Source organism: Pyrgilauda ruficollis, unplaced genomic scaffold (assembly GCF_017590135.1).
Source record: "Pyrgilauda ruficollis isolate IOZ18807 unplaced genomic scaffold, ASM1759013v1 scaffold15, whole genome shotgun sequence".
In the NCBI taxonomy this organism is placed as follows: Eukaryota; Metazoa; Chordata; class Aves; order Passeriformes; family Passeridae; genus Pyrgilauda; species Pyrgilauda ruficollis.
Window position 1 is genome coordinate 2,842,357 of NW_024513654.1, and position 21,966 is coordinate 2,864,322.

General features: G+C 42.4%; 1 protein-coding gene across 2 annotated transcripts; it reads right to left on the reverse strand.

The window, feature by feature from the left end:
* Positions 1 to 42: 42 nt before the first annotated feature.
* On the reverse strand, positions 43 to 20,760 carry EDRF1 (erythroid differentiation regulatory factor 1). Of its 2 annotated transcripts, XM_041461406.1 has the most exons (25): positions 20,603 to 20,760; positions 19,109 to 19,317; positions 17,647 to 17,713; positions 16,391 to 16,516; positions 15,777 to 15,901; positions 15,275 to 15,434; positions 13,928 to 14,029; positions 13,537 to 13,658; positions 12,725 to 12,836; positions 11,908 to 12,055; positions 11,725 to 11,833; positions 11,306 to 11,417; positions 10,100 to 10,360; positions 9,730 to 9,801; positions 9,466 to 9,616; positions 7,442 to 7,630; positions 6,199 to 6,399; positions 5,632 to 5,850; positions 5,092 to 5,315; positions 4,576 to 4,734; positions 4,001 to 4,150; positions 3,623 to 3,776; positions 3,245 to 3,360; positions 2,505 to 2,668; positions 43 to 847 (listed from the first exon to the last, which is right to left on the reverse strand). In XM_041461406.1, exons 1-25 carry the CDS (start codon positions 20,666 to 20,668, stop codon positions 679 to 681), a joined length of 3,687 nt encoding a protein of 1,228 aa, XP_041317340.1. In that variant the 5' UTR covers positions 20,669 to 20,760; the 3' UTR covers positions 43 to 678. The 2 variants fall into 2 exon arrangements, with proteins under 2 accessions (XP_041317340.1, XP_041317341.1); XM_041461407.1 differs by lacking the exon at positions 13,928 to 14,029.
* Positions 20,761 to 21,966: the final 1,206 nt, after the last annotated feature.

The following is a 21,966-nucleotide window of genomic DNA, read 5'->3' on the forward strand; positions in this document are numbered from 1 at the left end:
TCTGAGGAGGGTCATAACCAAGAAAAACAAGGCAGACTGATGTTTATATTTAATAAATAATTTTTTATTTAAAAATATCCTCTCGTTTATTCACAGTTTCAAGTCTGAAAAAGATAATACTATTCTTGATCAATTCCAACATAGCTGAAACCATTCACTTTCCAAAACAAAATCCCAGAGATGGCTGATAAATTGCAAGAGTCACATCAAAGCTAGAAAGGCACAGGTTTTTGTGCAGGATCCTCCCTGGGGTGAAGAAGTGCATCCACATATTCCACAGAAATCTCCTGGTACAGCCTGGGCTGCCTTTAGCAGCAGAAGTGCTCCAGTGCAGCCCTGCTTACAAAACACATTTCAATAAATACCAAACCAGAGCAGCTGTGAGGTTACATCTTTATGCAAAACACGGATTTCACTGCAAGAGAAAAACCAGGAATTTCCCCACGGTGCAAAAAGTTACATTTTTATCTCCAGAACTCCAAGCTGGCATTTCAAACAAAGAAACGCCGCGAGCCGAACAAGGAGAGCTTTGTGGGGATAAACAGGAATCCCTGTGCTTTCCCAGGTTCCAACGGAACAACAGCGGTGAGAGCTCACCCTAAAGGAACACAAAGACCCCATGGGAACACCCCAGTGCTCCCAGCAAGGCACTGGTGCTGCAGCTGTGCAGGGCTGCCCTCACTGCGTGCCGGGGCTGCCCTCGCTGCTCGGGGCCAGCTGCTCCAGCAGGCTCAGCAGCAGCTCGGTGCGCTCCAGCAGCGACAGCCCCTTGTTGGCAGTGGCACGGAGCAGCAGGGAATAAACCTGCTTGTTTGTTCTCAGAGCTGCTTCTTCCTCACTGCTGCCCCTGCAAAGAGAGCAGAGAAGCCCAGCTCGTTAGCTGACCACAGCTCTGCGGTTTGCACGTTAGCAAGAGCATTATTAAATCATGGTGGTGAGTGTCCCTGGGGATATCCTCAGCCCCACCATTCCCTGCACTGCAGTCAGAGCATTCTGTTTATACTGCAGGCAGGAACGTAAAATATAAGTGTAATAGAATAGAAAATGTACAAGCAGCAGTCAGGTTAATTGCAAGTGCTTCAGGAATGACTGAGAAATGTTGAAGCAAATTAAATTCATCACACACTTGGCAGGAATCAGGTTCATTTATTAAACAGAACAGGTAGTCAATAAATAGCCACTGAAATGCAAAGCATTTCTGGGATAAGTTACAAGTATTCCCAGAGCAAAGTATTACTTTCAATTACTTTTCCCCTCCAATTTGCACAGCCAAGTTCTGTTCATGATTCCACTTTGGGAGGGTAAAACTGATTTCATCCATTTTGACTGTCAGGCTGCAAGTCTGGCTATCAAACACTAATTTCACTGCATGTTCTACTGTTTTTTGCCCAAGTGCACCTGAGACCCTGAAGCAGCATTTGAGCTCCAGTTTCCCCCCTTTTCACCCCATTATTAAAGCAGAAGGCAGAACTTCTCCTCTGCAGAGCAGAAGGGAGGAAATGCACACAGGATATACAGAAGGCACAAGAAAGGTTAAATCAAAGGTAGTTTCAAGCTTGGCCTCAAAGTTTCAAGGAGCTGAGGAGATTTTAAGAGTCCCCTTGCACAGCATTCGAACTGTAACAGGTTCCCCTGTGTGGAATCTTCAGTGCAAAACCTCAGGATGATGCCAAGGTAAATGTGGGGGTTACAACCCTCCAAAACAAAAAATGAGGAGTTGCTCATGTTATGAGACAACAGAACTAAACCTATTTACTCAGTTAGCTGTGACATCTGCTTGGTAACATAAATTATCCTGTAAAATCCTCTGTGTTTCACATATTCAGACTGCCACCTTGTGGAAGCTCTTTTTTAGGAGGTAAAAGCTCCTAACATTGCCTGAAAAACAGCTAAAAATGCACCTAGGCTGTGTTCTCTTCTCATGTTTTTTATTTACCAGTCTCCCACTATCAGCAGACAACTTGCTGGGCACAATGAACTCATTTCACAGGTTACTTTTGGCAAAACAGCTCTTCCATCAGCAGTGCTTCAATCCCCAAAACTATTAACCCAACTTCCAAGCCTAAAAGAATCCTGTAAAACTAATGCCACATTTTCAGAACTTCCCTTTATGTAACATTAGGAGCAGCTCCTGCAGTCACACACTTGCTGCAGGGGGAGTAAAAGGTATTTTCTGGGTCCCAGAAGAACACCACACACATTCAGATCAAATCAACAGAAGGAGTGGGGGAAGGAATTTGCTGCCACACCAAAACTCAACATCTCTTCCAAGTCAGCTCAGAAAGAAGTCAGGTTTGTCCTGAATCCCAGCAGCTCTCTTTGCTGCATTACTGATGTGCCTGAATTTCTTCTCAAGTGTTCTGCTTGCCAAACTCCACTGATATTTTATCAGCAAGATGCATCAAGAGACCAGCAGCACCCAGCAGCTTCTCTCCCAGGAACTCTGCTCAGTCACACACCAATCTCACTCCAGTCAGGATAAAGGACACCAAGTTTCAACTTACCCAATCTTTTTTTTGCTTGAAGTTAACAATTTAATAGATTGGAGGAGAAGGAAAGACATCCTGGACTCAAAAATCCCAAGCAGTTTCAAGACTTCCTCTTTATTAAGGCCTGCAGAGGAATCGTTCACTGACAGGCTCTCAGCAGGACTTTTATCCTTGCTGATCTACAGGAGACAAATAACCCAAAATAATTCGACTGAATTCCACCTTTTAAATACAGGGAATGGTTTAAAAAACCCATCTTGCAGGTGAGCTGACTTTTACATGTGCTACCCAAACTGTGCCAGCAAGGGACACACACATCAGCACATCCTGCAAGTAATTAGTGACTGAGGCATCAGGAACACAATTCACTGCCTACAGACAGCCCTGCATGTTTAATATTTAAATATTAAATATACCAGAGAGAGAGAGAACATTTTTTATTATACACAGACTCTGAAGTTCTTAAAGAAGACTTCTAAGGGATAGCAGAGTTGCACAAAAAGAAATTCATTCACAGAGTCAGGCCACTTTTGTACAGAAATATGTTTTAATCCATCTCTGGATCATGTTCTAGAGGAATTTTTTTTTCCAGGTTAAGGGAGAGCTGCAATACACCTAACTCTGTCCACACTCTTTAAGCCACACAGGCTCTATGGAAAAGTAACCAAGGAATATTTTAACTGCCAAATGGCCCTTCATTTGTGAAGGCACAAGCCAGAAGGGAGCAGGTATCACACCGCTCGAAGTTCCTTTACCTGTTCAGCTTCTGCCACAAGCTCCTTCCTGATGAGCTGAAATGCACTCTTGGTTTTGGTCATTATATCAAGGGCCCCAGACAGAGTCTTTAACTTCCCAGCACTGCTGTTCTGACCTAAAAAAATGAAGTACAAAAGGCTAATGTTACAGACTGTATTTTTCTTCCATCCAAAGACTTCAAGAGTTAGGAAGAAAGCCCTTACTGCCCCAGTCAGCTGAAAAGCAGCAAGATAAAAGTGCCTTGTCTCCTCTCTTGAGGAAAATTCTATTCTGAGCAGCAGATTGCTCCTGCTCTCATACAAATTTAGTTATCTAAAAATGAAACTAAGTAGGCAGTGGTGGTTTGGAAAGCTGTTTAAAGCCAGAGCTGCACTTACTGGCCATCTGGAACTCTGCAAAGGCCACTCTCTCCAGCTGCACACGCAGGAACTCGCAGGGGGCATCCTTCAGGAGCTGGAAGAGCCGCACTGCTTTGCTGTAGTGGAGATCAGCGAGGACACGGTGCTGCTTCCTCAGGTGTTCATCACCAACCTGCACTCACAGGAGGGCACACAGTAAATCCTCCCTCTCTGGATGGTCATGAGGAGCCACTGCAAAGGTTTACTTGGAGAGGGTTGGGAAACAGCACTCGTTTCTTTGGTTAAGTAATTGAAATAAATACATCCCAGCTACAGGTAAAAAGATAAATATCAGCTCCACACATACTGAGCATGTTAAGGATGGAATTTAGAAATTCAAAGAGCCTGGGGCAGTACCTGGTTCCTGAGGCAGCTGTGGTACATGGAAGCCAGCCTGTGGTGGATGGTGGCAGCTCGGTACTGGCACAGGGGCTGTCTCTCAGACACTGTATCAACATCACAGTATTTCAAGGACTTCATCATGGCTTCACTGACTTCCTTCTCTATCTACAACATGAATAAATACAAATGTAAGGAAAAAAAAATCCCGGAAGAGGGGCTTTTCACAAGAGCATGTAGTGTAGGACAACAGGGAATCAGCCTTAAGCTGAATAAATGAAGACTTAAGATGGGATATTGGGAAGGAACTGCTCCCTGTGAGGGTGGGCAGGCCCTGGCACAGGGTGCCCAGAGCAGCTGTGGCTGCCCCTGGATCCCTGGCAGTGCCCAAGGTCAGGCTGGACACTGGGGCTGGAGCACCCTGGGATAGTGGAAGGTGTCTCTGCCATGGCAGGGCTGAAACAAGATGGGTTTTACGGTCTTTTCCAACACACTGTATGATTGTACAATTGCAGTACCAATTTTGCTCCCTGTTCAGTTTTCCAGGACGCCAACAATGCATTTTTTCAGACACAATGAATGCCCTCTGTTACCTGCTCCTGAGCCTTTCTGGATAAGGGAGCATAATCCTGCTGCAGAGTTGCCATGGTGAAATACGTTGTAGACAGCTCCCAGTTCACAGAATCCCAAACAGCTGGATGCACATCCCTCTTCCCCAGAGACCTCAGTGCCTTCAGGTAGTAGTCAATAGCCTACAAATGACAAAATCATGCACACAGTTACTGCCTGCATTTCTAACAGCTACAAATCAACTTCCCTTTATTCAAACTATCTCCCTGAGCCCTCTTTAGTATTTGCCATTTGACAATCACATTAATTCTGACCATGCAATTCTTCTCCCTTGTGTGTGGCACTGCATTGTGTGCAATACCAGCATCTAAATGCCACAGCAATCAAACCTCAACAACACCACCAATGCCCTGACAGCAACATTAGGGTAGTATGGAAGCAGGACAGCCATCCCAGATTATTCCACCCAAATTTAAACATATTTACCAAAGTATTCACAAATACCTCACAGTACAAGGCATTGTGGGGTCTGGGGTTACCTTATTGTAATAAAGGGCTTCTTCTGGGGAAAACTCCCTTTTGAAGTCCCCTTCAGCTGCACAGTGGGCCTGGGCACAGATCCTCATCAGCCTCCCCGTGTTGCACAGCAGAAGGGCAGCATTGGTGGCATCATCAATGGACTCAAAATTCTGAATTCCTTCTTCAAAGCACGAGAAACTTTTCTTCCAGAGCTGCTGCTCTGTTGTTGAGACGTTTTTACTCACTAGGGTGAAGCACAAGGCTTAGAGACTGAAATTCCTCAGTTTGAAGTTTTCCCTGATGGCTTTTTGAGATCATTCTACACATTTTAAAGGAATTTCTCCAAACTGTATATTATATTATTCAGTTTAGGCTCAATTAACTACAGTTTACAAGCCATAGTGATCTACTGTAAACAAATAATCACAGTGGACATTAAAAAACTACAAAGTCATTTAAATGCCCTCTTTATAAATAGAAATAGATTTTTCATACAATTAGTGAACTTGATCACTGCTGTAGCTCCATTAAATGGTCAGGAATAGAAAAAGGATACTTGCCCACTCTCTCAGTCTGCACTGCAGCTGCCTGATTCATGTAGAACACTCCAATCTCATTCCTGATATTGCCCATCCTCTTGAGCACCTGGATGTGCTGCTCTGGGTTTTGGCTTTTTAAGTTACTGAAGAGAAGGATTTCATAAGCTGCTTCATAGCATTTACAGCTGACAGAAAGCTGGTATTCCAAGTCTGTGGATAAATCTGTAGCCCAGGCAAAGACTGGAAAACAAAATGCAAAGCCTTTGAGTCAAACAGTATTTCTCTAATTAAAGTCTAGGGGAAAATGCCCAGAGAAAGTAGAAGACTCATGTCAGGTAGATTTTGTTTATCACTGAAACAGTTACTGCCTTTAGTTGTTTCACAGCATCAAGCCATGTCACACAATACCTTGACAACTCCCTTCTGTATGACAGGCAGGATGAGCCTTCTCTGAAGAAAGCAGAAGTGAAGTGCAATAACCTCTCTGCCACAAGTTCTCCTAGTGCATGGTTTGGAGGAAACCCAGTGGAATTATTTATGTCTATCACATATCCAAAGTCTAGCACTTCTCCTGTGTCAGGATCATACCTTGGCACCTGGATTCCCTGTGAAGGCTGTGCAATATCTCCTGATCTTCTTTAGTCTGGTAATTATACTCTTCAAGGTAAGCTGCTCTGTTGTTTGCATTCTGAGCCAGCATTAACTGGATATCTCCACAAAGGGTTAAGCACTGACACAGGAACAGCAGCACCTCGGGCAGCATGCTGCCACACAGACAGCAGTAGGTATCTGGTGGGAAATAAAACCAACATGGATGAGGGAGGGGGAAAGAGAAGAATTACACATCAAAAGGCCTGACACAGACTGACAAGATAATTGGGTTTTATGTTCCTGTCTGCAGACAGAGAATAAGTGTGACAATGTGTTATCCTCAGAAGAAATAACCTATTCTAAAGTCACAGCTGCTCTACACAGCTGATAGTTTAAAAAGAGCCTCTATGGTGTCCAAGATGAGCAGTCACTCTGGTAATTACAAATGCTAACCTCAGATTTAACCAAGGGAAAATGGACTTTTTCCAGATTAACTCAAGGGAAATACAGCCTGAAAAGTTAATTTTCAAAAGGTAGAGTTTAAATCTGCTTCTCAAGTCTATAAAAGACTGAGAGCTGCAGAGTCCTGTGAGTTATTAAGAGGTCTATTGATGCTTTTTACTAAGATCAAGTGGGTTTGCTTTATAAACCTCCTCCTGCCCTAAGACAGGAGCCTTCCCTTATGGCAGGGAAATAGCAGCACTTTAGCACTAAGCTACTGGCATTTCCCAGTTAGTTACTCTCATTATGGTAGTATCAGTCTAAACAGCCTGGTTTTACTTTTTTCCTTTTCCTCAGTAATACTTCAAGATGTATTCCATTTTAGAGGAGCATCCAATTCAAACCTGAAGAGGTTTAGTATTTCTCAAATGTGTATTTAAATAACCTGGGAACCACCAGGGAAAAAACACCAGCTTGCAGCAGCATATCTTAGAGCATGGAATACTGCCTTGGCACCAGGACAGACTCTCCCAAATTCAACTGCTCTGGAGCTCCAAATGTGCCCTCAAGTTCCCAACCTGTCAAAATGGGATCATCTTTTTATTGATCAGTGACAGAAGTTATCCTCACTACAGACTTCTGTCCTGAATACTGAGCTGGACACTGAATCCAGTTAAATACAAGCTTGTCAGACTTGTCACTGCACACCACAGGGAAAAATCAGGCACAGCAGTGTCTGATGTGGTGACAGGTCCCTCCAGGCAGTGGCACAGGTGACAAATCCATCCAAGGAACTTACCATGGCACTGCAAGGCCAGCTTAATGTAGCGCAGCGCTCGCCCGTATTTCTGCAGGATCATAGCAGCATCAGACAGGACATAATAAGCTCTTGATGATTTCAGGATGAGCTGGAGTTTCATTTTATATTGCCACGATCCAGGAATCATTCCCGACTGACTGGAATGCTTCCCCTTCTGGAAGGAGCCCACTGTGAGAGGAACAGAACTTTGTCAGTGACTCTCCCCTCTAACACGTGCCAGAGGCTGGACATGACTCCACCAGCACGGGCAGGATGGGAATTGCCTGATTACAGCCCTGCACAGGCAGAGCTCTGCCAGCTCATCTGCAAAACCGACCCAACACGTGGCACTTCTCCATGCACTGCACCTGACAGCAGCATGCTGCAATCCAGTGGGACAGTGACAGTGCAGGTGACCTCCCTGATCTCAGACAGCTTGTGAAACACAGGAGAGAGGCCAACACTGTTCCCTCAGGGAGCAATAGAAAAACCACAACAAAGTCACAGGCAGAATTTGTCATGTTCTCTACCACATCCTTAAGATAAATGCTCAGTTGCTGTATGAAGTCTCAGTGAGAAAGCTTCCAAGTGTGGGATTGGCCTCCAGCACACAGGAACCTGGATAACCCAGTCCTTCCCACAAGGAAAACAAGCACTTTCTCACACTTATTTCAGGATATCCTCTGCATTATGTTATGAAGCTTTTCTTTGATGCTGCAGTGGTTATGGAGCCAGAAAGAACAGGTCACTGTTCCTGATTTAAGGCCTGTCCATACCAAGGGACAGAATTTTGCCCTGGCAGTATTTGCACACAGAAATGAGTCTCTTGGTAAGGTGGATTTACAAGGCCTGACTTGTAAACCCACTATCTTCCAACTTTATATAAATATATAGTAAGTAAATATAATAAATTCTTATTAAATATTATTAAATATAATAAATTTGTGCTCTGCTAGCACAAAGACCAATCTAAAACAGTAACACCCCAGCCAGCTAAAGACACACACACTGCACATACCCTGTATCCATCCACTATTCACAGCAAGTTCTCCTGAAGTTAGAAATTCCAGGATTTAGAGCATTTATCCTTTCCATGTGTACATAAATATGTACATGTGGCAGAGAAAAGACATAATTCACATCACAGCAAACAAACCCAGGGACTGGGACACAGAAGTGAGCAAGTAGCTCTGCTGCTGCTTCAGGGATGGACTCAAGCACAGATCCAGGAATCTGTGTGAGTGTGAATAACTTGAAATTGAACTGGCTTCTTATTCAGAGATTTTTCAAAGGCAGAAGGGAGGATAAAGGAAAGAATAAAGAACTGCCAAAATAGGCAAGACAATTTTTTTCCCCCCTGGTCTATGCTTACAGGGCTCCTTGCCCTGCAGAGAACTCTATTACTTTCAAACAAAAAGCCTTTCCTGGAACTTTTTATGTCACTCCAGAACAAAATAAAATAGAGAGACTGTAGTCTGAAACTTCAGGAGTTTGAGCATTTAAGCAAACAAAACATTTTTAATTTGCTGCTTCTTTTCACAACTGCAGAGGTACAAGAAAGAAAACAAAATCCTAGTTAACATTTTATATGCAATTCAAGCACCAAGCCTAATGTAGGAACAAAACCTGCCAGAAGGGAGAAATTCTTCCAGAAAACATCCAGGCCACACACACATAAAGAAATTAAGCCTATTTTTAAATCAACCCACAAAACTTACGGTGCTGCACATACCAAACCTCAAAATACCAAGCCTTTATAGAAGTCATCTGAAAGCCACATCTAAATAGGGTCCAGTAAAATCATGTGTTGACTAATAAAATATTCTTTGCTATGCAAAATAACTCAAACGAGCTCCTCTTTTCATATTTAAAAAGGAACAGACTGTTCTCCAATTTTCAGTGCACTTTTCCTTAGGCAATGCTGTAATTAGTGATTTAAGCACACTGTTTTGACAATCAAAATAAAGTAGCAGCAGTTTGTTTTGGCACTGGAAAGGTCTTATTTGCACAACAATACAACTTACTTTTGTCTAGAAATAAGGCCATCTGTTTTTCCAGAGACTCAGGACCACCACTGGTGGATTCATCCTCGTATTTCAACGGGATTGGAGTGCTGGGGTCAGCTGCAGGAAGGTCACCTTCTTTTTTAACACTGCTGTCAACAGACTTCAAACCCTGCAAAAGGGAGAAATCATTTCATTCACCTTGAGAGCAATATTTAGCAAACAGAGCAGATGAAGAACTGGGTGGGAGGTGAAGCATCCTCAGGAAGGTGGCAGTGAACTCACCTCCAGGACGTGGTTGAGCACCAGCCTGCAGCGCTCCTCAGTGCCGTGGCAGACAGGGAAAGCACAGCTGGGCTTCAGTGGGGCACCAGGGAGGGAAGAGAAGAAATGGTAACACAGGAAATACACAATTACTAGTCAGAAGATGCAAATGAGAGTTAACATCAAGACAAAGTGGGATATGGTAAGGAAAAAAATCTACATGAGGCTTTTACCATAAAATTCAACCACCTCATATTTTATGAGCGGCTCATGAAGTGTTTCCTTGCCCACTTCAGTTAACCTGAAGGTAAAACTAGCAGGGAACTGAATTTCACCACCCATGAACTGAATCATCCAGGAAAACCCTTAAATACCCCCCAGTGTCACTCACACGTATTCGATGCACAGACTTGTACTTTTCTGGTACTGACAACTCCCCAACAGATTTGATGATTGCCACTGCTTTATTGTCATCTGGGGGATCAGAACTGTTGCTGTAAGAACCATTTTCATCACTGTCTGGCATCTCTTCCTCTTCCTCACTGTAACTTTCATCAGAATTTCCATTTATAGGGAAATCTGCACTGTCTTCTTTTTTAGGTTCATCCAGCTGAAAAAGCTCTGATAACATGTAGTTTGCTGAAGCAATAATCTTTGCAAAGAAGAGAAAAAAATTATTCAATCTCAAGTTAAATTTTTCTTTTGAGAGGAAAGAATATAAATTATCTTATAATAAGGAGGACAGAGGACATGCAAAGAGGTGTTTGATAACCTGTTAATACAGCCTGAGCAAACTCCCTGGAAGTGAAAAGGATCCAAGCTGATCAAGTTTAAAAGAGAATAAAAACCAATTGGTATACAACAAGTACTGCCTGTTCTGACAGCTTGCAGATCACAGGAGACAACACAAGGATCTTACACAAGCAAAAAAAAAAAAATAAACTGAAGAGATTCCATGGGGATTTTGAAAACTTTTCACAACTCTAAAAAGAATCCACATTCTATTAGTTTCATATGTGACATGTCTCCTCTTCTAATCCATTCTAAATATGACTCAGATTTTTCACATCACATTTTTGGGATTCATTTTCAGTTGAAAACAGCTTAAATCTTTTAGAGCCTCTCTAGCCCAACCCACTTCTCAAGGCAGGTTGCCCAGAACTGAGTCTAGCTGGGCTTTGAGTATCTGAAATGATGGAGACTACAACTTCTCTGGTTGGCCTGACCCAGCTTTCAGCCACTTTCAGAGTAAAAATGTTAATATATTCACATTTTACACTTTTTATCCAGGATCTGCTCCCAAAGGGGCTCTCTGGCACCAAGAACAACAGACTGAATGTAATGAGAAGTTCCTTTTTAGACCAGGACAGAAGACTTGTGCTGCAATGAGGGGCAGCAAAAAAATACTAGTTTAAAAAATAGCATGGGGATTCTTTAAAAATAAAATCGTTTAAGTTTGTTTATAAATTGAAATTCTCTCCTTTGGGAGGAAGAAATAGCATACTATTTATTATTATTTATTATGATTACAGCATCTGTTGTTTATTAAGATTACACCATATTTACACAAAAGCACCAGAAAACTTTGAATTCTCACTTGAGGATGTCTGCCATTGTCCAACAACTTCAGACAATTCAGGAGCAATGTTCTGATTGTGCCATAGTGTTTCTTGTTCTGGTTTTTCTTCAACATCATATTGCAAGCAACTCTAAAGAGAAAGTTGAACAAAACAGTGAAATCCCTGGATAATTTATTTGTGCTAGAAAAAAAAAAGAAGCTTTAAACAATATTCTACAATTGTAGATCTTCCAAAACTTATGATGAGTCTACAAGACTTTGTCAGCAAAGAAGTTTACATGGAGAAATGGTGAACAAGAAAAAGTCTGTTTTGATCTAGTAGGACTAAGATTTAGATAGTTTGTATATGATTGTCATTTGATCATGATTTTTGGTCTGTGCTCTGAATAGAACTGCAGCAAGAATGAAGTACTTCAATAAAAATGATAAAAACTCACTTGTACAGCAGAATTGCCACTGGCATTGTAAAAGGGTTTTGGTATTTGTCTTCAGTCTCTTCACAAAGCGTGGTGAGGTCATAGAGCTTTACTATGTCACTCCCACTTGCTGAAAAGGAAAATCTTTCATTAATCAACATCACATGAACGTCAATCTTTTCAAACTGATCTAAACCTTCTTACCTTTAAACAGCCAATAGGTGTGTCCTTCTTTGGTGCAATTTGATTTCAGAAAAGATAAGATATTTTGAGCAATATCTTTTATCACTTTGGTAGAAAAATTGGAGTTTTCCAAATTGGGAATATCTTCAGTCTTGATCATTTCATATTTCTGCAAAGAACAGAAATTAAGACTCAAGCTCAGGACAGTTTTGTGACACCAAAATTAATATAGGAGTGTCTCTATCAACAGCGAAAAGAAACAAAGGCTGCTATTAAATAAATTTATTTAATTTGTATTATTTACTTTAAGCAAGCACATCTTGACAAAGCTTTAAGAAGGATCCATTTCTGTCACAAACATGGTGAATGGAGAACAAAAGATGAGGAAAAATAAGAGTCAGAAGGTACAACATCTGCTACTTCAACCAAACCTAGTCAGCCTAGGAAACAACTCCAGGCTACCAGGTAGAACAGAAACACAGCTGGTCTACAGTAAAAGAGCAGAAACAAACATTCAAAAGCTTGCATCTGTCTTGGCAAGGGAACACTGCAGATTTCAAGATGTAAGAAACTGATTTCTGCTGTTGCATTTTTTGATTTTGCCTTCACTCAAACACCAGGGGAAGAAGGAATCTTGCATGCGTGAAAGGGAGGGGAAAAAAGAACACACTATTTTTAGATAATGCTGCAAGCTGTCTAAGATGCTTTTCATTCTGCACCACAGAATTTTTGTCATCTTTGCTCAGAACAGTGTGAAGGATCTGTGATAACTGAGGCAATTTTAGAAGATGAAGAATGAATTATTATTTTAAGGCACAATGCAAAGAGCCAGACTTACCTGAACAATTCCATTGACATGAAAGCACATCACAAGCTCTGGTACGTTGCATATTAAGTTGTCCAACCAATAGTCAATCCCTGTTAGCACATTTATTGGCTTGTTGTTATCCCTAAAATAAAATATTTCTAGTGTTACTTAAATCTTTGTTTACCCTTCAGGAAATATTAGGGATGTTTACTAATGGGATTTAGGTGTAAGCCACCTGAGAATGGATGAACACTAAAACAATTATGTGTGATCTGCTGTATTAATGAGTTAAAACAAAACAGATGTGCTGATCTCTCCAATGGAATATGTTCACATTCCATCAGCAGTTTGGAGTTTTTGCCCACATTTAACAGGCTTCAGATATCACACTACTACCAAGATAGTAAGTACTTCAGAAGTTCTAAAGGAATAGCATTTTTAGCTGCAACTCATTACAGCACAAACCTATACTCCCAAACCTTCCAAAATTCCTTGCAGAGCAAGGTACTGTTAACTCCTAAACGTGCCTTAAAAGGATGACAAATACACCAAATCAGCTTCAAGTTTTTGCTCATTGTTTGCCTATGTAAAGGCAGGAACAGGATGAGTGGTAATGAAGGGACTGACATTAAATTGGGACTGGAATAGTTCTGTCTCACTGCTCAGTAACATTTTAAGCACTTATGCCCAACAAGCAGCTACTGAAATCCAGACTCCCAGAAAGAGAAATTTTACTGCCCTCTTTTATAAAAATAGTAAAAAATGCAGATAGCTAACTAGGAAGCAGAGTAATAAATCAGTCGAGGCTGGTATAAATAATATCTATCAACTTCTAAGCTCACCTGAGACGCAGGCTCACAGCAGGGTATCTCCCACCTCCAAATATTGGCATGTTTGATCCCACCAACATGTGGATATCTTCAAAGGTCCACAGGATATTACGAACAAAATCATTTTTAAGTCCCTTCATTAAGAGAAAACAGAATTGACCGGTAAATCAGTAGCATAACACTTGTTGTCCATGACATTCTGCGGAATTATGAGACAGCAAGAAGCCAAAGCAGCAAATAAAAGCCAGCACGTGACAAACCCAGCACGTTCACGGGAACTTAAAAGTGCAGATGCCACAAAAACTACTTCTACAGGGACTGAGGTTTGGCCTTGGCTCCAGTTTAGGCCTGGTTTGGAGGTGCTGGTTTAACCTGAGGGGTTCAGCTCTCACATAAAGCATACCTGACTGTTCTCCCCGTCATTGAACAAAGGAGTCAGGTTTTGTTCTCTGGGGGCTGAGGCCACGTGCCCCACTAGATATGAGGGTTCAAGAGGCACATTTCCCTGTGGAGAGCACAAGGATAACGAGTGATTCTGCTGCTGAATCAGGTCAAGTCAGCCATTTAAAAAGATATGAACAACAAAGGCATGTAAGGGAAAAACCTTTACCTCCAACATCTTTAAATAAATCTGCATAAAACTGCAAAAAGCCTCTAGGCAGTGACTAGAATGCTTCTTTTCTACAGTTAGTGCCAAAAAGTAGTGTTTTGTAATATTCCCAGAGGCTCTGGGAAGAAACCAGGAAGTATTTACAAGAGCTCCTTATTAACCCAAGGTCAACACCAGATTATCAGTGTCCAGAAGCAAAACCTCTATCCTGCTGGTTTATTTACAAACTAAAGACAATGGCACTGTGCAAATGCCCAACAGTTTCTTTATGATAAACAGTCTGCTGAATGGGGCAATGGTTCCTCATGAGGGTGGAAGAGAGAAGGAGTCCTCTTTCTAAAAGCTTTCAAGCACTGAAGGATTCCTCCATTTCACACAACACATGCAGTTACAATTTTATGGCCAATATAGGTTAGAAACTCCCTAAATTTGGCAGATCAGTTGGTAACATTGTGCAAGCACAATTGTAGCATCATTATTATATTAATGCAGACTGAAGACAGCAGACCTTTCAACCTCTCCAAAATTTAATCAATTCTGTTTCATATTACTCACAAAAACCACAAGAATTAACAGTTTTCATAAATAAGTTTAGCCAGAATAGAAACCCTGAATTAGGGCCTGATACTAATCATAGCTTGTTGCATAATTGCTGTAAACATCTCCCCTTCCACTTGTGTAATCTCATGGCAAGTATTTTTAAGTACTGCTTAACTGTTTTCCCTTTTCAGAAATTTTTATTTTCTTCTTCACCTAACAAATTCAGGGCCACCAGAAGATGGATTTTAATGGCAGATTTAAAAAGAAAGGCCAGAACTTTAAGCTTCCAAACACATCTTCTGATTATGAGCATTTTCCTACTTTTAAGTAAAAGCACTGATGAATACTCTTAGCCAAAGGCTTTGTTTCTCAAAGATGCTGGGATAAATAGCAATTTAGCATTACAGTGACAGAACAAATATCTGAATTTTGGAGCTCTGAATCACTGGCAAATCTGGAACTGCACCTCCTGCCAAGTTCTCCTCATGCCTTAGCTCAGCTCCTTCAGCAAAGGGAGCTGCAGCAGCACTTCTGAGAACCTTTCCCCATCTGTGGCTGTACAAACTCTGTGGTGCCATGTAAAATATTCTTCACACCAACCTGGTTAGAGGCACCTGGATCTTCAGATAGCGAGGAAGGCATTTCAAAAGGAGCTGGCCAGGAGGCCCTTCCTGCTTCATCACTCTCACCTGCAACAGGACCCTCCTGGTGCTGCTTGGAAGTGGAAGGAACAGGCTGAGCAGCTCCATCTCCATTAATGCTGACAAGGAAACATTTACAAGTTCAGCTGACAAGATGCAAACAGATCCATTTTTAGAGTTGTTATGTTTGATGCACCCTTGCCAACAAATGACTTGGCTGATATGCAGTTAATTAAGTCATGCTGTTTATTTTACTCTTTAGTATTTCAATTTTAAAATAAAATACTTCAATTTCCATGAAAACATTTCATGCTATTTCCTGACCTCACCCCTCAATTCCCTCTGTTTAAGGAAAAAGCAGTAAATAAGTCAGACCATAATGGAATTTTAACATTTACTCCAAGACCAAAAACCAAACAGAAGTGGTGCAGAATTCAAGTTTCATGCAGACAAAAGGTTACCTGTAATACAAAAACTTAGAAAGTATTGCCTTCTGGTACCAATGTTCTTTACTCTTCTTTTTTCTTTGCCATTTCTGATCAATCAGCCTTTGATAAAACTCTTTCAGCCACGTCCAGTCTCCTGTCTAGGCAACAGAAGAAATATGAAAATAATGTCAAGAAGCATCTGCAAAGTAAACCAAGTGCCTTATAAACTTACAAATATTCCTCCCCAAGAAGAAACAAAGAAAATAACTTCAGAGCTGAAGTCCTGAATTGGTCATTTATTGAAAATACAGCTTCTAGGAAAGTTATGCTCTTACTGATAATTTGACTTAATTGGAAAATCAGATATCTAAGAGGCTACATAGTAAGAAATACATATTGCTTATAAAATCAATCAAATGGTATAGCAACACTGAAGTAATTACATGGAAGTGAGACACAGAATATTAACCCTACAATGCCATAAACACAGGACATCAGTGTAGTTTGTGGGTAAATTGCTGCAGAACAGAGCACCCTTGGCACCCACATATGATTTTTAGGCATTTCCAGACATTTTTTTGCTACTCCATTCCTGAAATAATGCATTTTGCCCATGTGCCACAGTTATCAAGAACCAAGTGGCTCACCTGAGACGATCTCATGAAGAGTTCCTGGATATCCAACTCATCCAGCAGGAGTGTCCTCCCAATTCTGTGCACTGCCATGCTCACGTGGGACTTGCTGTAAGGGATCTTCAGAAGTTTTTTGATGTTCTTGCAGAAGGAAAGTGAAAAGAGAGAATATTTAATATAGTTATTCTGCATGGGAAAACAATTATCAGGAAACTAAGGCTCCACCATGTGTGACTTAGGGAAACTCCAAGCCTAAACTCCACCACTCCAAACATCCCCCCTTCCTTCTTCTTCCCCCCTTGGTCAGTCAGGGTCCCCTGTCCTGCTGTGTCTGTTTCCAGTTGTCCATGCACTCCCACACCCCTGGCAGCAGGGTTGGATGAGAAGCAGAATAAACCTTGGCTCTGAGCAAGCCCTGCTCAGCAACAACAAAAACATCTCTGTATTATCAGCCTGTGCTCAGGACAATCCCAAAGCAGTCCCTTACCAGCCACTGGGAAGAAAATTAATGCTACCCCAGCCCACATGGTGAAATAAAGCCTGACAGTGCCAGAGATTTGAAAACCATTCCGCAAGAAAATGCATTTGCTGAGGGCAGAGAACACAAATGACAGTGATAAAGAAACCAAATCATCACTAGGAACAACACACATGGCTTAAACACATTCTCTGATTGGATCGCCATGACCAGGTACCAACAAAAATGACAAAAATATCCAAGGGGATGATTTGGATTGTAAACCTTTATTTTCACAGCATGAATATCAATTCTTTGCCAGGTGTCCAAAGCAATCCAGACAGAGACCTAAATCTGAATACATATCTGACAAATATTAACATGAGCATGTTTCCTCTTCTGAGCAGCCTCATCTGAATTCTACAGATATTACCAGCACCAAAAGAGCTGACAAAAAACAAAGGAAAAAACAAGTTGGAGGGCAGCTCTCTTTTCTAGATAAGAATAGAAGAAAAACCATCTTGAGAGTAACAGTTTGCATCAAAATAACTGATTTCAAACACAAAAAACAAATACCTTGCAAGACTGATGTGCTGCACTCACTAAACTGCACGCTTCAGCTGCAGATTATTTGTAGAACTCCAGAGGAAATATGATTTTTCTCTCTACATTTCTTATTCAGTGATCACAACTCCCTTACTTGGTGATCTGTGATTCACTAAGGGATCTTTCCAGATGCCAGAAGCCATCACAGCATCTTAAAAGTTTATGCAATGTAAGAATTTGAATGAGAGAATTTAAGATGTGTCCATACCTCTGAATCAGATACAACATCCACATCATTTCCAACGGAGTCAATGAAGTCATAGGCCATCCCAAAGCTATTAAAAAAAACATTACAAGTTAAGACAGTTCCAGTGTGACATTACAGACCTGGCTTTTACAGCCATTATAACTTTGAATGGCTTCATAAAAAAAAAAAAAATACCCAGCTAAACATCCCCTAGTGTAATGAGACCTAAAATTAACAAAGTGATTTCATCTTCATATTCTGCACGTTTTTCAAATATATCTTTGGAAGTGCTTAGATCTAATTTCAGGACATATAGAACACTTAAAGTTTTGTGGAAATCAAGAAAAATCAGAGAAAATGAAGGATTCTTTTAACACTGAAAAGAAGAAGAGCTCTTCAAAGAGTTTCTCTTTAAGGCATTAAGCATATTAAAGACTTTAATTTTAGTAGCTCCAATTGAATTTTACCTCTTATTCACATTTTCCAGAACTGCCCTACATGTTGTAACAGACACATTGTCTCTTCCTCCACCCTTGTTAAGGAAATTACAAGGTACTTAAGCTGGAATATTTCAATGTACAGATCATTCTTTAACACAAATCCAGATACTACTAAAAAACCAAAACATACATGATGTACAAGTTATTCTTTTGTTATCAGCTTTGTAATACTGACACTAGAGAAAGAGATTGAACTGTCAGCCTCTGACAATCAGACTATCTAAAATAAACACGAAAAATTCATAAAGCCCTGAAGAACATGTTAGTCTGCTCTGAAAAGTACAGCTTCTAAAAGAGATGATGAGGATGTAAACACAGACCTTGAACAAACTGTTAAATTTCACTGACTGGCTGACTTGGTGTGAATTTGCTTGTTCAGCACAGGATTACAGCCTCCTGTTTATGAACACTCTGAACTCAACTCATTCAACAATTCAGCAAACACCCACACTGAAAGGTAACACTGCTTCTTGGGTGTGCCCCTCGTTTCACCTACAGCATGATAGAAATAGGAAATCCTGACATAAATACGAAATTTCATTTGCCATTAGTCAGGTCCAGTTTCTAAAGCTCCAGAAGAGCTATAAATTGGTTTCCAAGGGGAACCAGCCACATGTTCTATTTCACCTGTTATCAAAGGCAGAAGGGCTGGCTGAACCAGTCCAGTTTGATCTGGGCCAACAGGGAAGAACAAAAAGTCAGTTTGACTGTCTGAGGCAAGGTGTCAACATGCACGTGAACAAATAAACAAAAACATCTCTGTATGTTATGTAAATCATCACCATCATCAATCATTTACTAATGAGACAAGATCAGACCATGGAGGCAACAACTCAAGACGAAAAAGTAGAGGGAGAATGGTTAAGACAAAGGAATATGTAGTTGCTATGGTAAAACCTGCACTTTAAATGATATAGGATCCAAGTTCACAATCAGAATTGCCTTTAAAGACCTGGAAAAAAATAGGGGCTGCTGTCATTTACCTTGAGAAGGGTTTACTTTTCTTGCTGTTGCCCAGAATGGTTGTCCCTGCTGGTCCCAGCTTGGCACTCTCCCGTAACCAGTTGGCAGGAGGCAGTTTCAGGTCTGTTTTCTCCTGCAGACGGGCAAAGGCTGCCTGAGGAGGGGCTGAGGAGTATTTCACCACAGCACAGCTCTTCACCTCGTTGCCTCCGAGGAACAGCACCGACCCCTGGTTTTCAGAGAGAAATTAGCCTTCTACTTAAGTGTTGGCAATTAAAACTATCAGGCTTGTTCTATGGTAAGTTATTTTTAAGGCTAAATGAGCAAAATCCAGTCGTCACTTACCTTTCTCCAGCATATACAGTTTTCCAGTTATCCCAATTCCAATTCATGTCAAGCATAAGCTTCACTTTAGGAATTATCACAGAATCATTTAGGTTGGAAAAGACCTCCAAGATTACCAAGTCCAATCTGTGATGGACCACCACACTGTCACCCAGACCAGAGCACTGAGCAACACATCCAGTCTTTCCTTGGACACCTCCAGGGATGGGGACTCAGCCTGTTCCAACACTTGACAACCCCTTCCATGAAGGAATTCTTCCTGGTGTCCAACCTGAGCCTCTCCTGGCCCAGCCTGAGGCCGTTCCCTCTGCTCCTGTCCCTGTTCCCTGGAGCACAGCCCGACCCCCCCCGGCTGTCCCCTCCTGTCAGGAGCTGTGCAGAGCCACAAGGTCCCCCCTGATCCCCCTTTTCTCCAGGCTGAGCCCCTTCCCAGCTCCCTCAGCCTCTCCTGAGACTCCAGAACCTTCCCCAGCTCCATTCCCTGCCCTCACACACTCCAGCCCCTCAGTGTCTTTCCTGACACAACAGCCCCAGAACCAGCCCCAGGATGTGAGGCTGGACCCTCAGGGGAAAAAACCCTGTCCTGGTCCTGTGGCCACACTGTGGCTGATCCAAGCAGGTGACAGTGGCCTTCCTGCCCACCTGGACACACCGAGGTACGAGAATGAAGTGCCACCAAAGTCACAAAAATTAGTCAGAAAGGCTAAAACCAGCACGACTCCCCACTGAAGTTTGTGAAAGTAGGTGTCTATTAACACCAAGTGTTCCCTAACACCAACACTAAAGCTAAACAGGCTTCTACCTTATTATTATTAAATAATAATAAATTAAATAAGCTTCGTGTTTGCCTATTTCTTTTCAAACACGCAGCTGTCACCCGTGTGAGAGGAGCTTTGAACTAACACATGTCGAGGGAAAAACAGCTCCACAGGACACCACTTACGTAAATACAATGCACTTAAGCATAACAACAGCAACACTACTCGCAATTAACGCCTTAATCATAATTAGCGTGCTCCCTACAGCACTCCGGCCCTGACAAACTGGAAAGAGGATCAAAAACACCGCTCCAATTAAAATACCACTAGGGGATGAGTCTGTAGGCACCGCTCGACCCCCCCTCAGCCCCTCTACCTCACCTAGCACGGCCCCTCCTCAGCGCCGCTCACCTGCTTGGGCTCCTCGGCGTCTCCCCTCAGCGGGGCAGCGGCGCCCGCGCCGCAGGGCTCCTCCATGGTCCGGGAATGCTCCGGGAATGGAACCGGGAATGGAACCGGGAAGGGGCGGCGGGAGCGGAGCCGCTTCCCGGGGGCGTCCGGCCGGGAACCGCCGCCTCTCGCGAGACTTTTCGAGAAGGCGCGGGAAGGGCGGGCTCTGAGGGCGGCGCCGTGAGGGGCGGGAGGCGGCGGTGGCGGCGGCTCCGTAAGGGGCGGGTGTGGCGCTCCCAGCGGGGGTCAGGGAATCTTTGAGGTCGGTGAAATCCATGGCTAATGTGGAGCGATCCCTACTTTGTTCAGTTACACCAAAGCACGGAGTGTCACGTCCAGTCGTTCTTTAAGCACCTCCAGGGATGGGACTCCACTACCTCCCTTGGCAGCCCCTTCCAATTCTTGGCCACCCTTTCCATGAATAAATTTTCCCGAATCTCCAATCTAGATCTCTCCTGACACAGTTTGAGGCCATTCACGGCTGAGCCAGAAGGTCCCCCCGAGCCTCCTTTTCTCCAGGCTTGACTTTCCTGGATAACTGGGACCTTAATGAAACAAGCGAAAACTTGGTGATGGGCAGGATTGAAAATTGCAGTGTCCTGCCCTCTGTACACTGAGTTCAACAAAAGCTAAGCACTGATAGCTTTGGTAAGCAAGTAATTCCTAAATAGTGCCCATAGGATTTTTAATATTTATTATTTTCCGTGTAGATGGTATTCCTCATTCTCTGAAGCACAAGAGGCAGTACACTTCATGACTGGCCAGGGAGTACAAATGCTGACTGCCTCTTAAATGACATCTGTATCTATAGCCACATATATCTTTTAATGGATATGTACACACAGAGATAGATGATAGAATCACAGAATGGTTCGGGCTGGAAGGGAACATAAGATCATCCAGTGCCACCCCTGCCGTGGGCAGGGACACCTTCCTCTGTCCCAGGCTGCTCCAGCCTGGCCTTGGATATCTCCAGGGATCCAGGGGCAGCCACAGCTGCTCTGGGCACCTGTGCCAGGGCCTCCCACCCTCACAGGGAACGTTTTATTCCTAATATCCAATCTAAACCTAGTCTCTGTTAGTTTGAAGACAGAAAGAACACAAGTGTCATCTTCTTTACAGTCTGTCAAGGCAAAGGAGGCAAAGTCTTGGTTTGTGCTATACTGGCCAAGTGCGCTGCAGTTAAATGGTTGGGATGTTTCCAATCCAGCCCTTGAATTCAAAAGAAAAAAAAAATCCTGAAGATGCAGCCAGGTTTACTGTAAATATTGGGCGTGTGTTCAATTAAGATGTGTGTGTGTGGAAACCCGTTTTCAAAAGAGCAG